Raw genomic sequence first — 18,027 nt, 5'->3', positions numbered from 1 at the left:
GTGCTCTGTAGTCCGTAGACAGGGCTGCTCGACGCCCTCGATGTATGTATGTCCGAAACCTCTCCCTGGATGCAAGAAAAAACCTGACAGTCTCGGAGTCTGCTTTTGACGGGTGCGGTCAACCACGTAACGGAACGGCCACCCATGGCATGACTCACGCGCGGGAAAAGTTGCTCGGCTCTGCTCTGAATATTTGAAGTTCTCAGCTCCCAGTCCTTCAATGGGCAGCAACATATCGAACCAAAAGCAACCATGAGCGTGGAAGTGAGAGTCGCAGGGCTGGGCCAGAGCACCACCGAGGTCACTTCAGCAGCGGCCGCGGCCAAAGAAGCGGGGGAAGCCTTCGTAGCAGCGTTACTTCGGGAAGAAGAGGTTGGGTTTACTTTCAGTGTTGTACGTGGTCTGAGTGTAGAATACCCAAACTCAAACGAGCACTCCTTTTGTTAGGCTGGTAGCATAACCGCATCGTTTGAGAGTTTGGATGCCGCGTCCTCGGAGCTGGAGGAAGCGGATGGTCTGTAGAAAAAAATTGGAAGTCTTTGCCCAAGATGTCGCTTGCGAACGCAACCGCTGAAACTCGAGCTGTCCATTCCCAGACCGAATATCGGCGTTCCAAGAAGACGTCCTAGTGAAAGAAGCCTTTACAAAGGTGCCGGGAGCGATATTGTTTTTGCTCTAAACTTAGGTTTCCGAAGACTAACCTATTGTCAGGGTACAGATCTCCGCGAGTACGCGAAACAAATAGCAAACGAACTTGACGCCGTCGAACAGGAGCACGTACTTGGATGTATGATGGGAAGTCAGAGCAGCTTTCTTGTGCACATGACTGAGCAAATCTTCTTAGATGTGAAGCAATGTCAACCGTTCGTGGACCTGCATCGCCAGATACAGGTATTTGATGGGACACGAGGAACACATGCACTAGTTGGTCGAGCCACCGGCGTTGTGTTGACGCATTGTCCATTCACCAGGCGTGTGACGAGATCCTGCAGAGAATGGAGAGCCTTATGCATGGATTTCAATCAGATCTGGGAAACATCAGTGCAGAGATTCAGATCTTGCAAGACCAGTCTCAGTCTATGAACGTCAGACTAAAGAACCGCACGGTACGGGAACGCTGGCTTTCCCGGCTCGTTTGTGGCAAGGTGTTGACGCGCTCCGTACGTTACAGAGCATGCAAACGATTCTGAACAGTGTATTAGACGGGGTGCTGGTCAGCCCCGACCTTATCAGGTTGGTTTGCGCGCATGCATATATGGCAAAGGACATCAGCTTACAATTTCGATGTAGGAAGATATCCGAAGGCGAGGTCAACGAATTCTTCCTTCAGCATCTGGCGGATCTCAACAAGAAGATGGCCTACGTGAAAAGTCAGCAAGGTCAACATATCCGGGCTTTCAAGGATGTTGGGCCAGAATTGGAAAGATTACGACTGAGGGTGGGTTGGGTCACTTGCTCACTTACGGGCCGAAGTTTGTGGACCTGTCGTGGCTGACTGCGTCATTTGCAATCGCAGGCCGCCGAGAAATCGAAAGAATTTCTCATAAAGCGGATAGAGTCGTTACGAGCACCCAACACGAACATTGCCATCATCCAGCAGAACATCTTCCTCAAATACAAGGAGCTCTTCTGGTTCTTGGCAGAGCGCTACAGCGACGTTGCGATGGAAGTTCACAACCTCTACGTGAATACGGTTGGGAACTACTTCCTGGTTTCGTTCGAGAAGTACATGAAGTCTTTGCAGAAGCTGCAGGTGAGCGAAGCTGCTTCGAGTCACTGAGAAGTAGAAGTTGACGACGGCCCAACTTTAGACGGTGATCGCGGACAAATCGGATCTCATCGCAAGCGAAGAAAGCGGGAAGCGGGGTATGTCGTCACGTCCCATGTATTTCTTCCACACAGACACAGCTGATCGCTTGCAACCCAGGTCTACCGGGTCTGCCCGGCATCTTTGGCGCTAAGCAGGCGTTGAAAGACAAGACCAACGTTTTCAGTCTGGGGGAAAGACTGAATGTGACGACCACGGCGGATCCCGGGATCATCTTGACACATATTGCGGAAGAAAAGAATATTGTAAATCGTTACAGATCTGACGCCGGGTCCGTCATTGGGCTCCCCCGGCTAACGTTTTGCCAACTCCCCAACGACAGAAATTCCCATTCGAGGCAATATATAAGAGCCTGTCGCGGTTGCTGATGGACAATGCGTCGTCAGAGTACCTCTTCGACACGGACTTTTTTTCGCCTCCCCGTGGGAAGAATGCCAAGTTGACCAAGGATGGCAATGCTGGAGCTTTGACTTTCAGCGAGGTTTTCGAGCCTACGCTGAGGCTGATTCAGGTGATGCGGGGAGAGATTGACACATCTCTGTTACTATGGCCAAGTAGCTCGACTGACACCTTCCATTAACCTATTGACACAAAGGCATTCAACAAAACAACAATCGATGCAAGCTTCGATGGCGTAGGCATCCTCCTCTGCATCCGTCTCAACATGCTGAACCTGCGCATCATGCAAGCGCGGCGGATCCCATGCCTCGAAAGCTTCATGAACGCGACAAACATGCTGCTTTGGCCCAGATTCCAGGCTATCATGGATATGCATATCGACAGTCTGAAGAAAGCTAGCCCGCGGTCTTTGTTGCCGAGCAAGGATGTGCATCCGCATTATGTGAGTTGGTGTTCTGGTGATGCAGTTTAGGGTTGTTGCGTGCCTCATGATCTGGAGCTCTTTCGTAGATAACGCGTCGGTATGCGGAGTTCTCGGCGTCGATTTTGACGCTTAACCAAGGATATGATGACGCTCTCTTGATAAATAGGTATGCGCGGGGGAGAGTATGCAAAGCAAAGAAAGAACTCTCATTGATTGACGCGGCGATAGTCTGTTCCGCTTACGAACAGAGGTGGAGCACCTGCTCATGCGGATGTCCGGCGAGTTCCCCGATCCCAAACAGAAGTTAGTATTCCTGATCAACAACCTGGATTTGGTAGTGTCTATACTCAGCGTACGTATATCCACTCCAGGGGACCGTTCTTTGACCTATCATCAACACCATCATCTATCCTTTAGGAACACTCCACCTCCTCATTCGAGCAAGAAAAGTCCCACTTCACCACGTTATTAGAAAGCAAGACCAACGAATACGTGGACGAAGAACTCAAGCCGTATTTCGCAAACCTGATGCGGTTCGTGAGCACCGCCGAGTCGGGGTTGGACCTCGCTAGTCTTCAAGAAGGTATTATATCATTAAAGGAAAGGGGAAGTTTGCATAACCCGCGTTATCAACTCTCATGCATCCCTTATCGAAAAAACAGAAAATTTCGAGCGCATCGCCGCCGAATTCAACCAAAACTGGAAAGGCGCACTGGGCAACATCAATCAATCTGTCATGCAATCCTTCGCCAACTTCCAGAACGGAGCACGGATCCTGCACCACGCATTGACGCAGCTGGTCCTCTACTACAAGCGCTTCATGTCGTTGTGGGATAAACGGTTCCTCAATCGGAAACCGAAGGTGCAGCCTATTGGATTGCAGAGCGTTATGGTGGAGATCAAGAAGTTCCGGTAGGTCAATTGGTTTTTGTACTTTTTCCGTTATGAGGGTGCATTCTTTTGCACTTCATCGCAGCAAATATCCTTACTGACTGCTATTTTGATACAGGTCGAGCTTCCAGTGATATTGGAAACACATGTATGCTCAAAAACATTTTTGGGAAACAGATGGGCAACAAACAAAAATAGATAGGAAGGCACCGGCCTAGCTTGACCGACTCCCTCCACTGAACTATCCTAGAAGATTGTGCGTATAACCAAAAGTGAATTGCTGGGATGCATCATCCATCGCAAAGAGATTCTCCGGTAGCTGAGGTTGTTGCTGGAGCCCTCCCAGCATTGCTTGCGCAGCGGCCACGACGGCGGCTTCCAGCGCCTCAGGGGTGTTGAATTGCTGTTGCATGAGGTTTTGGTCCAAAAAGAGGTCGGAGGATTGCTCGAGGTTTAAAGGGACGAGACCTTGCATGTTTCCGGCCGGCATGTCGAACAACTGGGCAAAGTCGGCTTCGGTGGTTGTCGACATTGCTGGTGTGGCTGTTGGTGAGACTGAGGCGGAGAGGGTGGGTGGAGGGCTGGGCTTTGAGCGCTTCTTTGGTCGTGAGGAGGATGATGTTGCTTGATTGTCGACGTGGTCGGCTGCGCAGGATGATGTTGCGGAAGAACCTGGGCGGCCACGCTTTTTGCGCTCGGAGTCGACGCAGGTGTCGGCCTTGCCCGAACGTACGCATCTCTGTTGAAGTAACGGGACCCAATCAGGATACCGCACGCAAAGAAAAGCGACGGGGTAGCGGATATCTTACCTGACACGGCCTGGCATTGTTACAAGCCACATGTGAAGCCTTGCAGTGCACGCATGCCTTATGCACATAGGGGTTTGCGCGTGTATTCTTCACAACCGGCGCCACCGGTGGTGGTGCTTGCTGGACTATTGGCATGGGCTGCGGGTCCTTAGGAATAGTGATGGCAGGCATGGTCGACATGTCCTCCGACCAGAAGATCTCTTGAGGTGCGATGCTTCCCATGTCCTCCAACCCACCGAATACTTGCATGTCCATAGACTCCGTCTTCATCGTAACCTCAGGGCTAGCGCCCCAAAAGTCCATCGCAGCATCCAACTCGTTGTTGACCGAGTCGAGTTTCATCGACTCGATGGCTTCAAGTTCTTGCGCCAGGTCAAAGTCACCGTCCAAAAATGAGAATGTGGATGCCGGGTATTCTGGTCCTGCCGTGGGCGGCAGCACCGTTTGTGGCAGAGCGCACATAGGTAATGTTGGTAGTGGCAAGTCGACTGCGGTTGCAGCATCGGTTTTGATTTGCTTTTTGAACGCAAGTAATGTGGAGATGGGGGTAGGTGTATGGGGATGTTGTTGTTGCTGCGATGTTTGCGGTTGCTGCTGGAGTCGGAAACCAAGATGCGACGGTGGCTGTACTGGCTCCTTGGCCCGCAGCGATGGCTGCTGTTGCTGATGCAGATGCGCCGCGAAAGGTTGCGGTTGCACTCTTTGGTGAAAGTGAGACTTTGGTAATGGTGCTCGGACCGATGGGTTGACAGGCTGGTACTCTGCGCCCAAGAAAGGGTCGACGATGTCGTCGCTTCGGTCGTTGATACCTCCAATAAGCGCGGCGGCCTGTATCAAGGCAATCCGTCAATTGTATGTCCTGACGACCAACTGAGCCGTTCCATAGGCATACACGATGCTCACCTTCTGCACACCGTCCGAACCCATAAAGTCCCTGCCTATCCCAAAGGCGGGACGCAGCCCGTGAAATACACGGTGCATCTTGGTCAATTATTTGCCGAAGCGGTCGAAAACGGTCCTGTAGCTCAGCTATGAAGCTGAAGGAGTTGGGCCTGCTGGTTCAGGCTGGCGGAGGTCACTACTTGCACGGTCCTCTTGCTGGCGATATGCTCCACAGCTAATGAGTCTAGAGAGAGGAAGTTGCTTGCTGAGCGAAGACAAGCGTCGTAAGCTCCGGTTGTTGCTGGAACCGATGAGTGTGTTTGTTGGCTTGGCTTGTGTTGCCTTCTTCCCAGAACCCTTTTTTCCCAGGCAGCGGGGGCGGCAGATATATGCATGGCATGGCTTTTCTTTGCGGTGGGGGGGGGCGGCTTTGGAGGAAAAAAAACAACACTGGTCGGCGCTAAAACAGCGCGGCCAAGACGCGCTTCCACGCACTGCAGACGCTTTTCTTCCGGTCCTCTCCGGGCATGGCGTTAACGATGGAGGTTTGGATTCCGGCATGGGATAATTGTGCCAGACGCCAGGAACGCACTGTTAATGCCCGGGCGGCTGGAATCGGCGTGCGCTTGACAAATAAGGGAAGAAACCGCGATGGGAGTCATCCAGGTCATGATTTCCTCTCCGAGCTGATCAACACACGCGCTTTCCCATCTCGCATAAGGTTTTGCCACGTTTCTAAACACGAAATCATCGATCATCGATTGCTGGCTAAAAATTGACAAAAACAAATGCCCTCACCGAGATTCGAACTCGGGACCTTCTGCTTACTAGGCAGACGCTCTATCCAACTGAGCCATGAGGGCTGGCTGAATTTCAGGCTTATGTTAGCATTCATAAACGTCTTGCACGTTTTGGCTCTCGTTCTCAATCTACCTCCTTCCGGCATGCGAAGTCAAGCGAAATAGCTACTACGATGTCTGGGACATGCACCGCTCGAAATGCATGTAGCAAGGGTGACTCGGTCCGTATTATTGTTATCTATATGACTCGGACAACGAGAAAAGTAGGAATGGCCTGCCACTACGGAATCCCAGCTTCCTCGATTCTCAACTACATACTACTGTCCACAGAACATCTACATAATCGCACATTCAGAGTTCTTGGCCGCCGCATCCCCGCCCTTCGCCGCTTCTTTCCTCCACTGATTGGCAGTCTCTCCCATCCGGCTCATCCTATGATTTGCGTTGTTGGACACGTCGCCGGCGCTCCGACTGTGACCGGCGCCAGCGGGGCCAGGACCTCTCATGCTACCCCCCATTTGCGGGTGATGATGGGCCGCCGATGCGACAGAGTGTGCCGACGACGTGCCGCGCTGCGTGGCGTACATCATGTTCTTCAACTCCTTCACCCTCGCAACGGCGCGTTTGTTGCCCTGCGCAGCGGCACGGAGGTACCATCTCCGCGCTTCCTCCAGATCGGGTTTGATGCCTACGCCGTTCTCGCTGTACCACCCCACCGCGTATTCTGCCTTTGCCAGACCCTTATCTGCGGCCTTCCGTGCCCACAAGTATGCCTCCGTGTCGGATTGGCGCAAGACCCCTTCAGCGCCGGTGAGGTACCACCCGGACAGTGCGAGCTCGGCGTCGGGGTCGGATTGCTCGGCCGCGCGTGTGTACCATGCGATGGAGCGGCGGGGGTCGATTGGGAGAGATAGGAGCCCATATTCATAGGAGAATCCGAGTTTGAATTGCGATGGTGGGTAGCCGAGTTGCGCCGCGCGAAGGAAGAGTTCGTGAGCGTGTTGAGGATCCTACATGTTTGCGAAGTAGAGGTCAGGAATGTGTCGGATACAACTCCAAAATCGGGATTGCGACATACTTACCGGAATGACAACACCCTCGCCCGCCCCTCCCTCATACAGCACTCCTAATTCATGCAAAGCATGAGGGGTATTCTCATCCGCCTGTGCAGCCGCCCTTTTCAACCAGGTTACGCCTTCGCGAGGGTTCTTGCTCTGATTGAACAGTCCATTGAACATGATCATTCCGACCTTGTACATCGCTGCCGTGTCCCCTAGTGCCGCTGCTTTCCTATAGAACTGCATCGCGCGAGCCGAGTCACGTTTGGTTCCCGCTCCGACTTCGTAACATACGGCTGTGCGGTATGTGGCGGCTGGGTGGGCCTGTTTGGACGCCTGGACGTAAAGCGAGAACGCCTTGTCGTGATCAACAGGTAGGTGCAACGAGCCGTTTCCGTAGCACTCTGCCAGGAAGAATTGTGCTTCTGGGTATGATGACTTCCCACCGATTCCGCCATTCGTAGCAAGTTTCTTGATCCATTTCAGTGCTTCGGCATATAAGGCTTCCTGCTGCTTTCTGTTCTTCTTCGGATCCCCATCTGCATTCGTGAGTGCTTCACCGGCTGCTATCAGTTGTTTGGCAAAAGATAACTGCACTGTTGGATCAGTGCTCCTTTTAGCGTTCTGTCGGTAGGTTTCCAATACCTCCCCGGACGCCCCAACCAGCGAAGGAGCTGCAGCAATCGCCGTGGTGCCGCCAGATGCGGTAGACATCGCGTCTGAATTCGCTGTCGCTTCGTTCAAATCCGGCGCAGATCCCCTCCGCTGTGATATCGTACCGCTTGGTGGTGCGAGGGTGTCCGTCCCAGCTAAAGATTGATCTGACAATCGCCGTCGCTCGAACGTACCGGGAGGCGCGAGAGATGGAGCACCATAGGGATCGGGACGCATTGGCATCGGACGCATTGTGGGGGGACCATACATCCCTGGCCCTCCAGGAGGAGGACGCATTGGTCTTGGACCGTAACCCTGTGGAGGGCCATATTGCGGGGGCGGTGCGTACTGTTGATGTGGGTGCTGAGGCATGTACGGCCGCCCGTATTGTGGCCGCGGAGGAGCAGGGTATCCATATGGTTGTGCACCGGGATGGTGGTATTGTTGATTGGCACCAGGACCAGGCGGCCCAGGAACATAACCGCCATACTGTCCTCCATAGTTGGCATTCGGGTGATGCGGAGGTGGTGGGAATTGACCCTGGCCCAGCGCATATGAATCCTGCGGATGCGGTGCTTGCGAAGGGTGCGACGGGCGCGGAGGTGAATGGTACGTCGTTGATGCCTGGGAACTTTGCGAGTAGCCGGCCTGCGGCGGAGGTGGTAAGGTATTTTCGGTATGCTTTACAAAGTTGGGTGTGTCATGCCCTTGGTGGGATCCACTTGCGCCGGACTGAGCAGACCCTCTTCGCCTGCTAATGGGATCTATTTTCAGCAGTAACGCAGTTAGTATCGAGTCTTTCAGAAACAGGAACGGACATGCTGCCTTGGCTCATACCATTTTGAAAGGAACGTCGCCTCCCATCCACGTCAATAACTGCATTCCCTGGTTGCAACGATTTGTCGTTCAACGCTGAAGGCGCACCCTGCATCAGCTCTGGGAGTACTCCCCTCCGCTTCGAGGAGGCCTCAGACACAGAGGAGCCGCGCTTTTCGACAGGGTCTACGTCATAGTCCCCTAGGCCTAGATCAGCTAAAAGCGATTCTGTTGCTTCCATACGGGGAGTCGGCACCCGCGGGGGAGTCCCAGACCTGGGTGAAGGGTCTTCTGGCAAGTTCTGCGATGTCGCCATGGTTCGGAATGGTGGGTGAGTGACTGCGATACGGAGTAAGTGATGGCGCAATGGACGCCAAGTGACTTTTTGCAAATGAGTGCTCTGCCCCAGAGGGTGGATATTTGTACAAATCGTTGGCCGGCGGCACAGAGAGGGTTGAGCTGAGCGAGGAATGAGGCGCTTTGAGTTTTCGGAGGCACTTGGCATGCAATGCGGTCGCTGTTGTCGTCGTTGTGTCGTTGTCGGACAGACGTTCCTGTCACCTTCCGTTCCTGCTCATATGAAGTCGACGATAGAAGTTGACATGCCAGCCTCATGCATTTTGATGTGCAAAGGCTCCAACGGACAGACGCGCTCCCCGTCATACCGTGCCTATCCTGCCTATCGGCACCTTCGCTGGTCGCACACACCGCCGGCCGGCCTGCTAATGATCGAGGAAAACCCGGCGCGGTCGGGCGGCGTTAGTCGGCGTCATAGTGAAGTCCATGTTGTGGGGTTTTGGGAAGTGCGTCGCATCGAGGTTGGCCCTCCAATATCGAAGCGTAACCAAATGTGTTTGTGATGGTGAACGAATCGATTAGGCGTGATTAGCGCAAATACCCTCTCAAAGAGCGCGCGGGTAATGACGCCGCAATCGCAAATACACCCAATTCGGCCGCTGTGAAACGTCCCCAGTGCACATTTCAAGAGACACATCTCCCCATCTACATTAACAGAACCCTAGAACACATACACAACAATGGTGAGTAGCGACGCTTGAGGAGCGGGTGTGGAGGGCAAGGCTTTTCACGTAGGAGTTACGGGATTGAACTGCGAGCGTGGTCCTGGGGCCCATCTCGTCAAGAGTATTCAACGGGCCTTGGCGCGTCAAGGACAATGCGATGCCCAACCATCCGCAGATTTTCATCCATCCATCCCGGCCGAAGCGTCCATCGAATCATCCATCCGACTCGCCCATCGTGATCAGCATCCGCGGCCTCTATGAGATGGATGGATGTGATAAACGGTCACTACATGGAGCTTTCGTCGGAATGGGCATTGGGGCATCATCGGCATGCCACGCGGTTGCGCGTTCGAGATGAGCTACGGAAACAGATGGATATGGGAAGGAGCAAGGACTTTTCGTGCACCAAATTATCGCACAATGAAGATGTCCCAGAGGGAGGAGCGAGAGGACACATGTGACGGAAGTTTTTGCCCATTTCCTCACGGTTTGATTTTCCCAACAGTCCAGCGGAGTAGGAGTTCAAGACACGGCCGTTGAGGCCTTCCAGGACCTCAAGCTGAAGAAGAAGTACCGCTTCATCATCTTCAAAATCAACGATACCAACACAGAAATCGGTGTGGAGAAGACGGTAGAGACCGGAGACTACGACTCCTTTGTTGGTTCCCTTCCCCCAGACCAATGCCGGTACTGCGTGTACGACTTCCAATACGACACCGCCGGAGAGGGTACCAGGAACAAGATCCTCTTTTACGTGTGGTGCGTAGGGTGCAGATTATCAGGCAAAACCCTCACTTAGGTGTACGAAATTAATTCTACGAATTTTCGCAGGTCCCCTGACACGTCTAAGATCAAACAAAAAATGCTTTACGCCGCATCTAAGGATGCCTTGAGGAAGAAGCTGGACGGTATTTACACCGAGATCCAGTGCACCGACTTGTCTGAAGTCAGCTACGAAACCGTTTTGGACAAGGTACGGACACCTACTACCATTTATTTTCAAGTAATTCACTGCTTTATATCTAAAATTCGATATCGTTCCGTAGGTCACCCGTATGACCAGCTAAATTCTCGTCACGCCCTCGCGAATCCCAACCTCTGATGGATAGCTATCTCCGTACTTTTACGCTATTGCAATATATCTGAATTGTATACCAAAATATGGATTTCCTCCCGCTTTGATCGGGAGTCGAATCACCGACTGAACGCTTTGGCCTTTGGAACGAGCCGGACTTCTGGGGAGATGGAGGAATAGACTTGGTTGAGGGGGTCCAAGTCACCAGGGCGATGCTGGGAATTTCATCGATTCGGAGCAAAAGCGGCGCGGATGACATCGAAAAACTGCGTTCAGGTTCTGCCGGAATTGCCGGTTGTCGATTGCGGAGCTCCGCGGGTGGTCGGCAGCATGGAAGGAGACGGAGGTTCCGGCATCAATCCTCACGATACATGATCGATACTGATTGGCTCACTTTGACTGACGCCAATATTATCCTGCACATCGACATCAGAAAGGCAATCGCTTTGTTCATGCATTCAGGCACGGAACATGTATTCTCCATCCTTCAGAGCATGCGTCCGCCCATCTTTTGTCCGCCTTGAGGGAGGGTTTGTCCATCGCGAATGCACTCTGCAGTGCCTGCACGCAAAACAACCAACATACGGAGGATGTCCTACTGATTTCTCTTCACAGCTCCTTCGGTAAGGTTATGGTAAGGCGTCTGATTTGCATGCTTGCCATCCTATACCGCTTCGTAGGCTTTTGTCTTGGTACCGAAGAAATGTGGTTGCACGGCTGAGGGCACTTTCCGCCTCCCAGGGCTTTAAAATTTCAGGATGCATTGTTGTTCAGGCCGGCCATTTTCATGTGCAAGGATAGATCCCATAGACCAAGTTTTCGCATCCATGATGCGAATAAACGCATATTCCGGAGACAGTTCTAGTCTCGTGCGCTTTCTTGCCTCGAAAACGCCTGTGACGCGCTGTCAGTTCCTCACGTAAGCACCGGCCCGACATCTTCTTCGCCACGAAGAGCTTTCCTTCATTGCCCTGCAAATCCCTCCCTCATAAAATCACATCGGATTTACCTGCGTCCCGCTTTCCTTGAATTCCCTTTCGCCCACAAGCCTTTCTGACCGCATTTCTACCACGAACATCAGCAGTTATGGAAGACCTTCGTGAAATCTTTGACGCATTCTGCGCGTTCGGCAGCAACCGAAACCTTGCCACCGGCGAGGCGGGGGGTAATACCATGGACGGTGGGTTTCATGATTAGCATGCGGTGCGTGTGTCTTGGCGTTGAAGGATTCTGATGACTTTCTTGATACTAGGAGCCAAATTTGCCAAATTCGCCCGCGACAACAAACTGATTGACAACAAGAAAGTCACTTCAACCGACGTCGATATCGTCTTCAACAAGGTTCCGTAAACATCTATCGCCTCCATTCCCATCTTCCCACAACCCCGAAAATCTAACACATCCTCCCATTTGGCACAGGTCAAACCCAAGGGCGCGCGCAAAATCGACTGGAACGGCTTCATAGAAGGTCTGACCCTCGTCGCCGAGAAAAAGACCGGGAAGCAAGGGCGCGATGCGTTGGATGCGGTTATTGGGCTGATTTTGAAGAAGGGTGGAGGGCCAATTGCTACGGGGACGGTAAGAGGCTTGATGGGGATTGGTGTTGGCGAGGGCATGTGAATTTACATGCTCTGGACTGGATTGATTGTGCAGGCTCCGAAGAGCGACGCTATTGTTGATCGGTTGACGGACACTTCGAAGTATACTGGCACTCATAAGCTTCGTTTTGATGATGGTGAGAGCTTCAATCTTAGGCAATGGTGGTGTCCGGACAATCCTGTGATGTTTTTCCCAAACTGATAGCCGGACACGGTCGCGGAGCCGCCGGCCGAGGTACGTCGTCACTCTTCACCCCTTCCCATACCATTCCCCATCACATTACTAAACTCATAAATCCGCCCCCCTTTTTCACACCTCACAGACCGCCCCACCGCAACCGCCGACCTCTCGCAAATCACCAACCGCGAAGAAACTTCCGTCCGCGGCCTGCCGGTCTCCATCGACCCGCAAGAGCGCGGCGCCTCGGCCAAGCGGTCCCACTCGAACCTCGTCACGGCTAGCTCGGAGCGATTGGGTTAGTTAGTGTCTCTCATGCATACAAAGCTGGGGGGTTGAATGTGACTGGACGCTGACCTTTGTATCTTACGTCTCATTCTTCTTGTTTCTTTGAGGAACTACAGACCGCGAAGCCAGCAAGCCCAAGAACACAAAAGTGGGGTCCAACACGAACTTGGCGGGGAAGCCCAAGACTGCTGGGGGCGGTAACGCTGCGGCGGCGAGTTCGTATGGCGCTGTAAGTATTTTTTTCTCCACGGGACATGTGTCTTTGAATATGATCGGATTGGAATTGTCGAGAGAAAAAGTTCCAGTCGACTGATTCATTTTATCCCCATAAACGCATAACAGAGCTCAAGCAAAGGGGGTTCCGTCTTTGACAGGCTGACCGATAGCAGCGGCGTAAGTCCTTCTTCCCGTCTCCCATCCTTCTCCAAAACCACTCACACCCATACCTCAATAGTACACCGGCGCACACAAACAACGCTTTAACGCCGACGGCACCGGCAAAGGCCTGGCAGGCCGCGACTCGCCCGCTAAAGGCGGCGCGCCTGGAAAGTACCGTGGCGGGGACGTTAAAGATTTGGCGCAGATTCTGCGAAGCTGAACGGCTGGTTCTCTCGTTTCCGTCTGGCGCGCGCGAATATGGGCTTTCTGCTGAGATCCATGGACTTTATATCGTTTCCTCTCTTCCTCCGTGTATCCTCTTTTTTTTGGGTTTGCTTTGATAACAGTGTTCAGCTAGTTTCTTGTCATCTGGTCTTATGTTTCTGGTCTTTGTTTCTTTCGTGAGTGGATGATAACTGTCTTTTGCACAACCAGCTAAACAATCCGGACATTGTTTCGCCTAATCAAAGTGTGTGTGACTGTCCAGAAGTATGGGGAACGACAAATTCCAAACAATAGAGAAAAGTCTTTCAATAAGATCCAAACTCATCCATCCACTCCTGGTACCGCTTGAGATCAGCCTGGCTGACAGACGACTGGATTTTGGCGATCGCTGCTTCAAAGTCGTCTTTTGTTGCTGGGGCCTCGAGTTCCTCTGTGGATATAAGTACACCGTGGAGTGTGTCAGAAGTTTGAGATGTGTCGTTTTGGAGAGAAAGTGTGTGTCCATACCTTTCGCCAAACTCCGGATCTCATCGGGCTTCAGTCCTTTGATCCGTTTTCGCATACTCATCATTGAGGCGTCTCGACAGATCTTTCATCGAGATGAGCAAGCGCCGTTATATGGCCTGCGTCCCATGACACGCTTTCTCATGCACAGGCACAACTCACGTTGGTGATATCAGCCCCAGAATATCCCTCAATCTTCCCAGCCAAATCCTCCAATACTACATCTTCCGCGATCTTGATGGAACGCAGGTTTAGCCGTAACAGTTCTCGCCGGGTTTCCTCATCGGGGAGTGGGATATCTGCAATTCCACACTCCCGTTTAGTTCCCAATTCCCTTGTCGACAATGCTGGGAAGAACTTACAAATCCGCTTCTCAAGCCTCCTCCTCAGCGCCTCATCAATGTGCCACGGAAAATTCGTAGCAGCCAGCACCATTACGACCGGCTCGCGTTCCCCTTCCGCGTTGGTCCCTATTGACCCGCTGATCCCGTCCATCTGCATGAGGATCTCGGATTTGACGCGCCGGCTGGCTTCGTGTTCGGAGCCTTCGCCGCGCGTGCTGCAGACCGAGTCGATTTCGTCAATGAAGATTGTGGAGGGTGCGTAGTGACGGGCCATTTCAAAGAGTAGCTGGAGATGCAGGAGGTTAGTGGTGCCAACCCGAATCCAATCTCCTGGTGAGTATGGCGCAGTCCCTATTAGCTTACCCGAACGATCTTCTCGGAATCTCCTCGCCATTTCGATGTCAGCATACTGGCTGTCACGTTGAAAAATGTGGTTCCACATTCCTACGATCACGGACATTCAAAACTTTGTACACGTGTTGCACAGTGTCTAGAATACCCACAGTAGCCACTGCCTTCGCCAACAATGTTTTTCCAGTACCGGGCGGGCCGGTCATCAGCACACCTTTCCACGGCCTGCGAATCCCTTTTCCCCATATATATTAGCTACAGGGGGCTCCATGTCAGCGTCTTGATCCGAATCCGTACCTTGGAAAAAGTCTGGCATCCATAATGGCAGAACGATGGCTTCTTCCAGCAGTCCTTTCGCTTCTCGTAGCCCTGCTATATCCGTCCACTTGACATTTGGTGCTGTCTGTAAAATGTCTCGTTTGACGATTTCGACGAGATCCTTATCATAGCCCGACCCGTCGAACCTGTGGCGTTCGGATGGTGAGGTGTTTGCTCGAGTAACGGTAGTAAAACTACTCCTCATACTCTGGTCTTCCGTTCTCATCCACTTCCTCCTCGTTCTTCGCTTTCGCGTCCTCTTTCTCCTTTGCAGCACGATCAACCATATTCGATTGGGACCCTGCTTTTCGCATAGGCTTCTTGCCTAGGGGAGGTGATGCAGTGCCAGCCGGTCCTTTCGACGCCGGGCCAGACCTAAAATTCGATGAGGATCAGAATCGGAGATGACTGAGAAACGATACAGCAGACCCAAGGCGCAACACCTACTTTGTGTTAGGAGCGGGCGCCCGACCTTTTGGTACGACCGTTTTCGAGATGGCCGCTTTCCCTCGCTGTCCACCGCCCCGAGCTGCGGAAATGCTGGTATTCACATCCTTCTTTGCCCAGGATGGTAACGTGTCGTCATCTGCTCTCAATGGTGAAAATGGGTGTCATCCTTCTCCCCTCTCCATCGATCTATGAGTTCAGGCACGCACCATTTGTCCGAGACTTTCGCGGCACGGATCTCCTCGGTAATGGATCTGGGGCCGGCCACACATCCTTATCGACAGGCGCACTGTATCCCGAATCATCATCCAAAGCACCTCTGCTCCGCGAAAAGATCCCGCTATGTGATCGCTCCTATGAGAACGTCAGACGGTCTGCCGTTATGGACTGTTGCAACCCATATGCAAAAGCACACCTTGAAGCTCGCCAACTCCAAGCCTATATCCTTGACGAGCTGAAACTCTACGCTGAGCTCTTGCCGTGTTGTGATCCACCTGTCTCGGAGTACTGGGTCGGCTATGTTTTTCGCGTATCTATAGTTCCCACAGACTATTGAGTTGGGCAGTTCTTGCGGAACAGTGACTTGTCGACATTTTGTGCAACATACAACAACTGACATACAGGTGAATGTTCTGGAGGATACTCTCAAAGTAGAGAAGCGCCGTATCATAGTTCCCCAGCAAGGCACATTCCCTTGCCAGTTGGAGCTCGGTGGGGAGGTTGACTATGCTCTTGGCGTGTGCCATCTTGCGAAGATGCGTCGGGTTCAGTCGGGCGACAGAGGCAGACGTTGAGTTCGCCACAGCGAAGCAAATGCTGCAAGGTACTGTAAAGAGAGGTCGGGGACCCTGTGTTTGTGGTAATCTCCAGAAGAGGCCTCAGGCGTCAAGGTCGTTTTGCCCCTCTACTGTATTTTTTCCCAGGGACGTCACCCGTGCGAGCCTTGCGAGCCCGTCCAGAAAGCAACAGACGCGTTGAGGCAGCCGAGGCGGTTTGGTCACCCCGGCAGCATCGTTTGCAGGCCAACGCCCATCCGCCACAGCACGGACAGGAGGTCTCAGGAAGTCCCCGTAGCTCCCGGTGGCTCCTACGGTAACCAGTTACCATTCGACATAGCAGGAGCCGCGTGCCCTACCCTTCTGTCTCTTCAAGCGTCGTCCATCCTAACCCCGTCTGCTGGACTTGCGGCTTATCACCTTCTCATGTCTCTTCCGAGGGCCTTCGTCGACTTTCTCCTCTACCGCCCCACCCAAGCGCTCTTGCTCCTACTTCTCCGCCCTTCCCCACCTCCTTTTTTCCAGAGCCTGACGCTCTTGGCTCTCCTCAGCTACTTCCAGAACCGCAGGCTCCAACAAGCAGAGTTCGAGCAGCAGCTAAGGAAGCTAAGTCTCGCCAGCCTCGGCGAAGCAGACCTTCCGGCGCTGCCACAGCCGTCATCAGTGCCGGCGCTCCATACGAATCCGGCCTCGCAGCCGCTACGGAATAGGTTGCGCGCGGCGGGTGACGATACGATGGCTTGGCTGACCGGTGCTCGTGGTGGTAGGGTAGCTGTGAGAGGATGGGGGAAATACAATGCGGTCGTAGCGCTTGTTGGTGGGATCACGATCTGGCTGTTTTATGTGAGTGTCTTGCTTGAAGGGGTCGGGAAGGATTTGACGGGAAAAGTCGATGAAACAACTCCGACAATCAGCGTGCTTCGGTTTCTGGCGAGTCCGAACGTTTTTCGGGCTAACATAATGCGACCTTTCTGGTTATATTCATCTCCACAGGAAAGCTATCGATCGTACTTTGTCAGTTTCTTCAGCCTTTTCCGCCCACACGCCGCCCTCCGCAAGCTCTTTCTCTCATCCCGCAAACACGTAGGCCCTCCGCCTCCCAAACCCCCAGGACCTCCTGCCACAACCACCACGACAACCACCACTACAGTCGCCACATCCACCACTCATCATCCACAACAACAGCAACAGCAACAGCATTACCCTCTCACACAAAAAAATACCGCACCACAGCAACCATCGGTGGCATCACCAGCTACCTCCTCACACTCATCAGCTACCGACCGGTCTTTTGATCTCGTCGGCGATGATCCTACACTTTTTGCCGACATGGACAGCTCGGCAATTTATGACTCTTCTCAGCACATCTCACACTCACATTCACCTCCGTATCCCGGCAGCAGCACACATCTCATCCTATCCCCGACACGAGGGACATCCCACCCGTCGCACCAACAGCAACGCGCCCCTGACAGTGACGCGCGGTCACAAGCCCTCCGTGTTGCGGCCTTGTATGAGCTGGAAAAGCGCGAATGGGAAAAGGAGAAGATCAAACTCATTCGGGCGGCTGAGATGATGTATTGGAAGGGGCGGAGGGATGGATTGGAGGGGTTGTTGCTTGAGCCTTTGGATGGCGGGAATGCGGTCTCCTTTCCTGGAAAGTAGTGAGGGAGGAGAGGAATTGGGACCGGGGAGGAGGATGCTCTAACTGGCACGGACACGGGATATGCGTCGTGGCCCGGGGTGGAGTCGCTGAGCGTGCTTTCATTGCCTTTCTTTGGCGAGACATATCATTCATTGTGCGACACTTTTGCATCATACATATGTTTTTTTGGGTGGACACCAGTTTTGGAAAAGAATAGTCAATAAAGGTAGTTGTCTCGGCGCTAGTGAATCTTATGTCCTCATAAGCAGTATCTACGGCAGCGTACCTGCTAAATGTCTGTTTTTGTGGCCTGTGTG

The 18,027-nt window shown here is 52.9% G+C and overlaps 7 protein-coding genes and 1 non-coding gene across 8 annotated transcripts; 4 read left to right on the top strand and 4 right to left on the bottom strand.

Annotated features, from left to right (window-relative positions):
- Nucleotides 1-252: 252 nt before the first annotated feature.
- Nucleotides 253-3,676, top strand: EV422DRAFT_566476 (Sac2 family-domain-containing protein; the record flags this gene model as incomplete). The annotated part of the gene is made up of 17 exons (XM_053072441.1): nt 253-372; nt 448-514; nt 597-649; nt 712-891; nt 972-1,106; nt 1,172-1,233; nt 1,291-1,438; nt 1,517-1,753; nt 1,812-1,866; nt 1,928-2,073; nt 2,151-2,339; nt 2,424-2,669; nt 2,738-2,817; nt 2,880-3,003; nt 3,069-3,234; nt 3,314-3,563; nt 3,661-3,676. The coding sequence occupies 17 exons, from the start codon at nt 253-255 to the stop codon at nt 3,674-3,676; spliced, it is 2,274 nt and encodes a 757-aa protein (XP_052926458.1).
- On the bottom strand, nt 3,636-5,220 carry EV422DRAFT_414883 (uncharacterized protein). The gene is made up of 2 exons (XM_053067062.1): nt 4,352-5,220; nt 3,636-4,281 (listed from the first exon to the last, which is right to left on the bottom strand). The coding sequence occupies exons 1-2, from the start codon at nt 4,811-4,813 to the stop codon at nt 3,784-3,786; spliced, it is 960 nt and encodes a 319-aa protein (XP_052926457.1). The 5' UTR covers nt 4,814-5,220; the 3' UTR covers nt 3,636-3,783.
- An 802-nt stretch (nt 5,221-6,022) lies between these two features.
- On the bottom strand, nt 6,023-6,096 carry EV422DRAFT_t65. The gene has a single exon. It is a non-coding gene; the product is annotated as a tRNA-Thr (tRNA).
- Nucleotides 6,097-6,368: 272 nt separating this feature from the next.
- Nucleotides 6,369-7,805, bottom strand: EV422DRAFT_495040 (uncharacterized protein; the record flags this gene model as incomplete). Its single annotated transcript, XM_053067790.1, has 2 exons — nt 6,369-7,043; nt 7,116-7,805. 2 exons carry the CDS (start codon nt 7,803-7,805, stop codon nt 6,369-6,371), a joined length of 1,365 nt encoding a protein of 454 aa, XP_052926456.1.
- Nucleotides 7,806-9,608: 1,803 nt separating this feature from the next.
- Nucleotides 9,609-10,760, top strand: EV422DRAFT_414700 (uncharacterized protein). Its single transcript, XM_053067061.1, has 4 exons — nt 9,609-10,018; nt 10,089-10,342; nt 10,415-10,556; nt 10,630-10,760. The coding sequence occupies exons 1-4, from the start codon at nt 9,914-9,916 to the stop codon at nt 10,648-10,650; spliced, it is 522 nt and encodes a 173-aa protein (XP_052926455.1). The 5' UTR covers nt 9,609-9,913; the 3' UTR covers nt 10,651-10,760.
- A 984-nt stretch (nt 10,761-11,744) lies between these two features.
- EV422DRAFT_566472 (p25-alpha-domain-containing protein) lies at nt 11,745-13,320 on the top strand (the record flags this gene model as incomplete). Its single annotated transcript, XM_053072440.1, has 9 exons — nt 11,745-11,838; nt 11,911-11,999; nt 12,078-12,236; nt 12,312-12,393; nt 12,462-12,491; nt 12,580-12,732; nt 12,839-12,951; nt 13,065-13,115; nt 13,177-13,320. The coding sequence occupies 9 exons, from the start codon at nt 11,745-11,747 to the stop codon at nt 13,318-13,320; spliced, it is 915 nt and encodes a 304-aa protein (XP_052926454.1).
- EV422DRAFT_414626 (P-loop containing nucleoside triphosphate hydrolase protein) lies at nt 13,313-16,237 on the bottom strand. Its single transcript, XM_053067060.1, has 12 exons — nt 15,911-16,237; nt 15,705-15,822; nt 15,499-15,643; nt 15,290-15,428; nt 15,050-15,217; nt 14,822-14,988; nt 14,677-14,759; nt 14,537-14,617; nt 14,192-14,459; nt 13,992-14,128; nt 13,833-13,914; nt 13,313-13,755 (listed from the first exon to the last, which is right to left on the bottom strand). The coding sequence occupies exons 1-12, from the start codon at nt 16,033-16,035 to the stop codon at nt 13,631-13,633; spliced, it is 1,638 nt and encodes a 545-aa protein (XP_052926453.1). The 5' UTR covers nt 16,036-16,237; the 3' UTR covers nt 13,313-13,630.
- EV422DRAFT_525469 (uncharacterized protein) lies at nt 16,236-17,989 on the top strand. The gene has a single exon (XM_053070054.1). It carries the CDS (start codon nt 16,492-16,494, stop codon nt 17,728-17,730), a length of 1,239 nt encoding a protein of 412 aa, XP_052926452.1. The 5' UTR covers nt 16,236-16,491; the 3' UTR covers nt 17,731-17,989.
- The last annotated feature ends 38 nt before the right edge of the window (nt 17,990-18,027 follow it).

Source organism: Fimicolochytrium jonesii, assembly GCF_025526975.1.
Source record: "Fimicolochytrium jonesii strain JEL569 chromosome Unknown EV422scaffold_8, whole genome shotgun sequence".
Lineage (NCBI taxonomy): Eukaryota > Fungi > Chytridiomycota > Chytridiomycetes > Spizellomycetales > Powellomycetaceae > Fimicolochytrium > Fimicolochytrium jonesii.
Note: the sequence above shows the minus strand (reverse complement) of the source record. Positions and strands in the feature narration are given on the sequence as shown.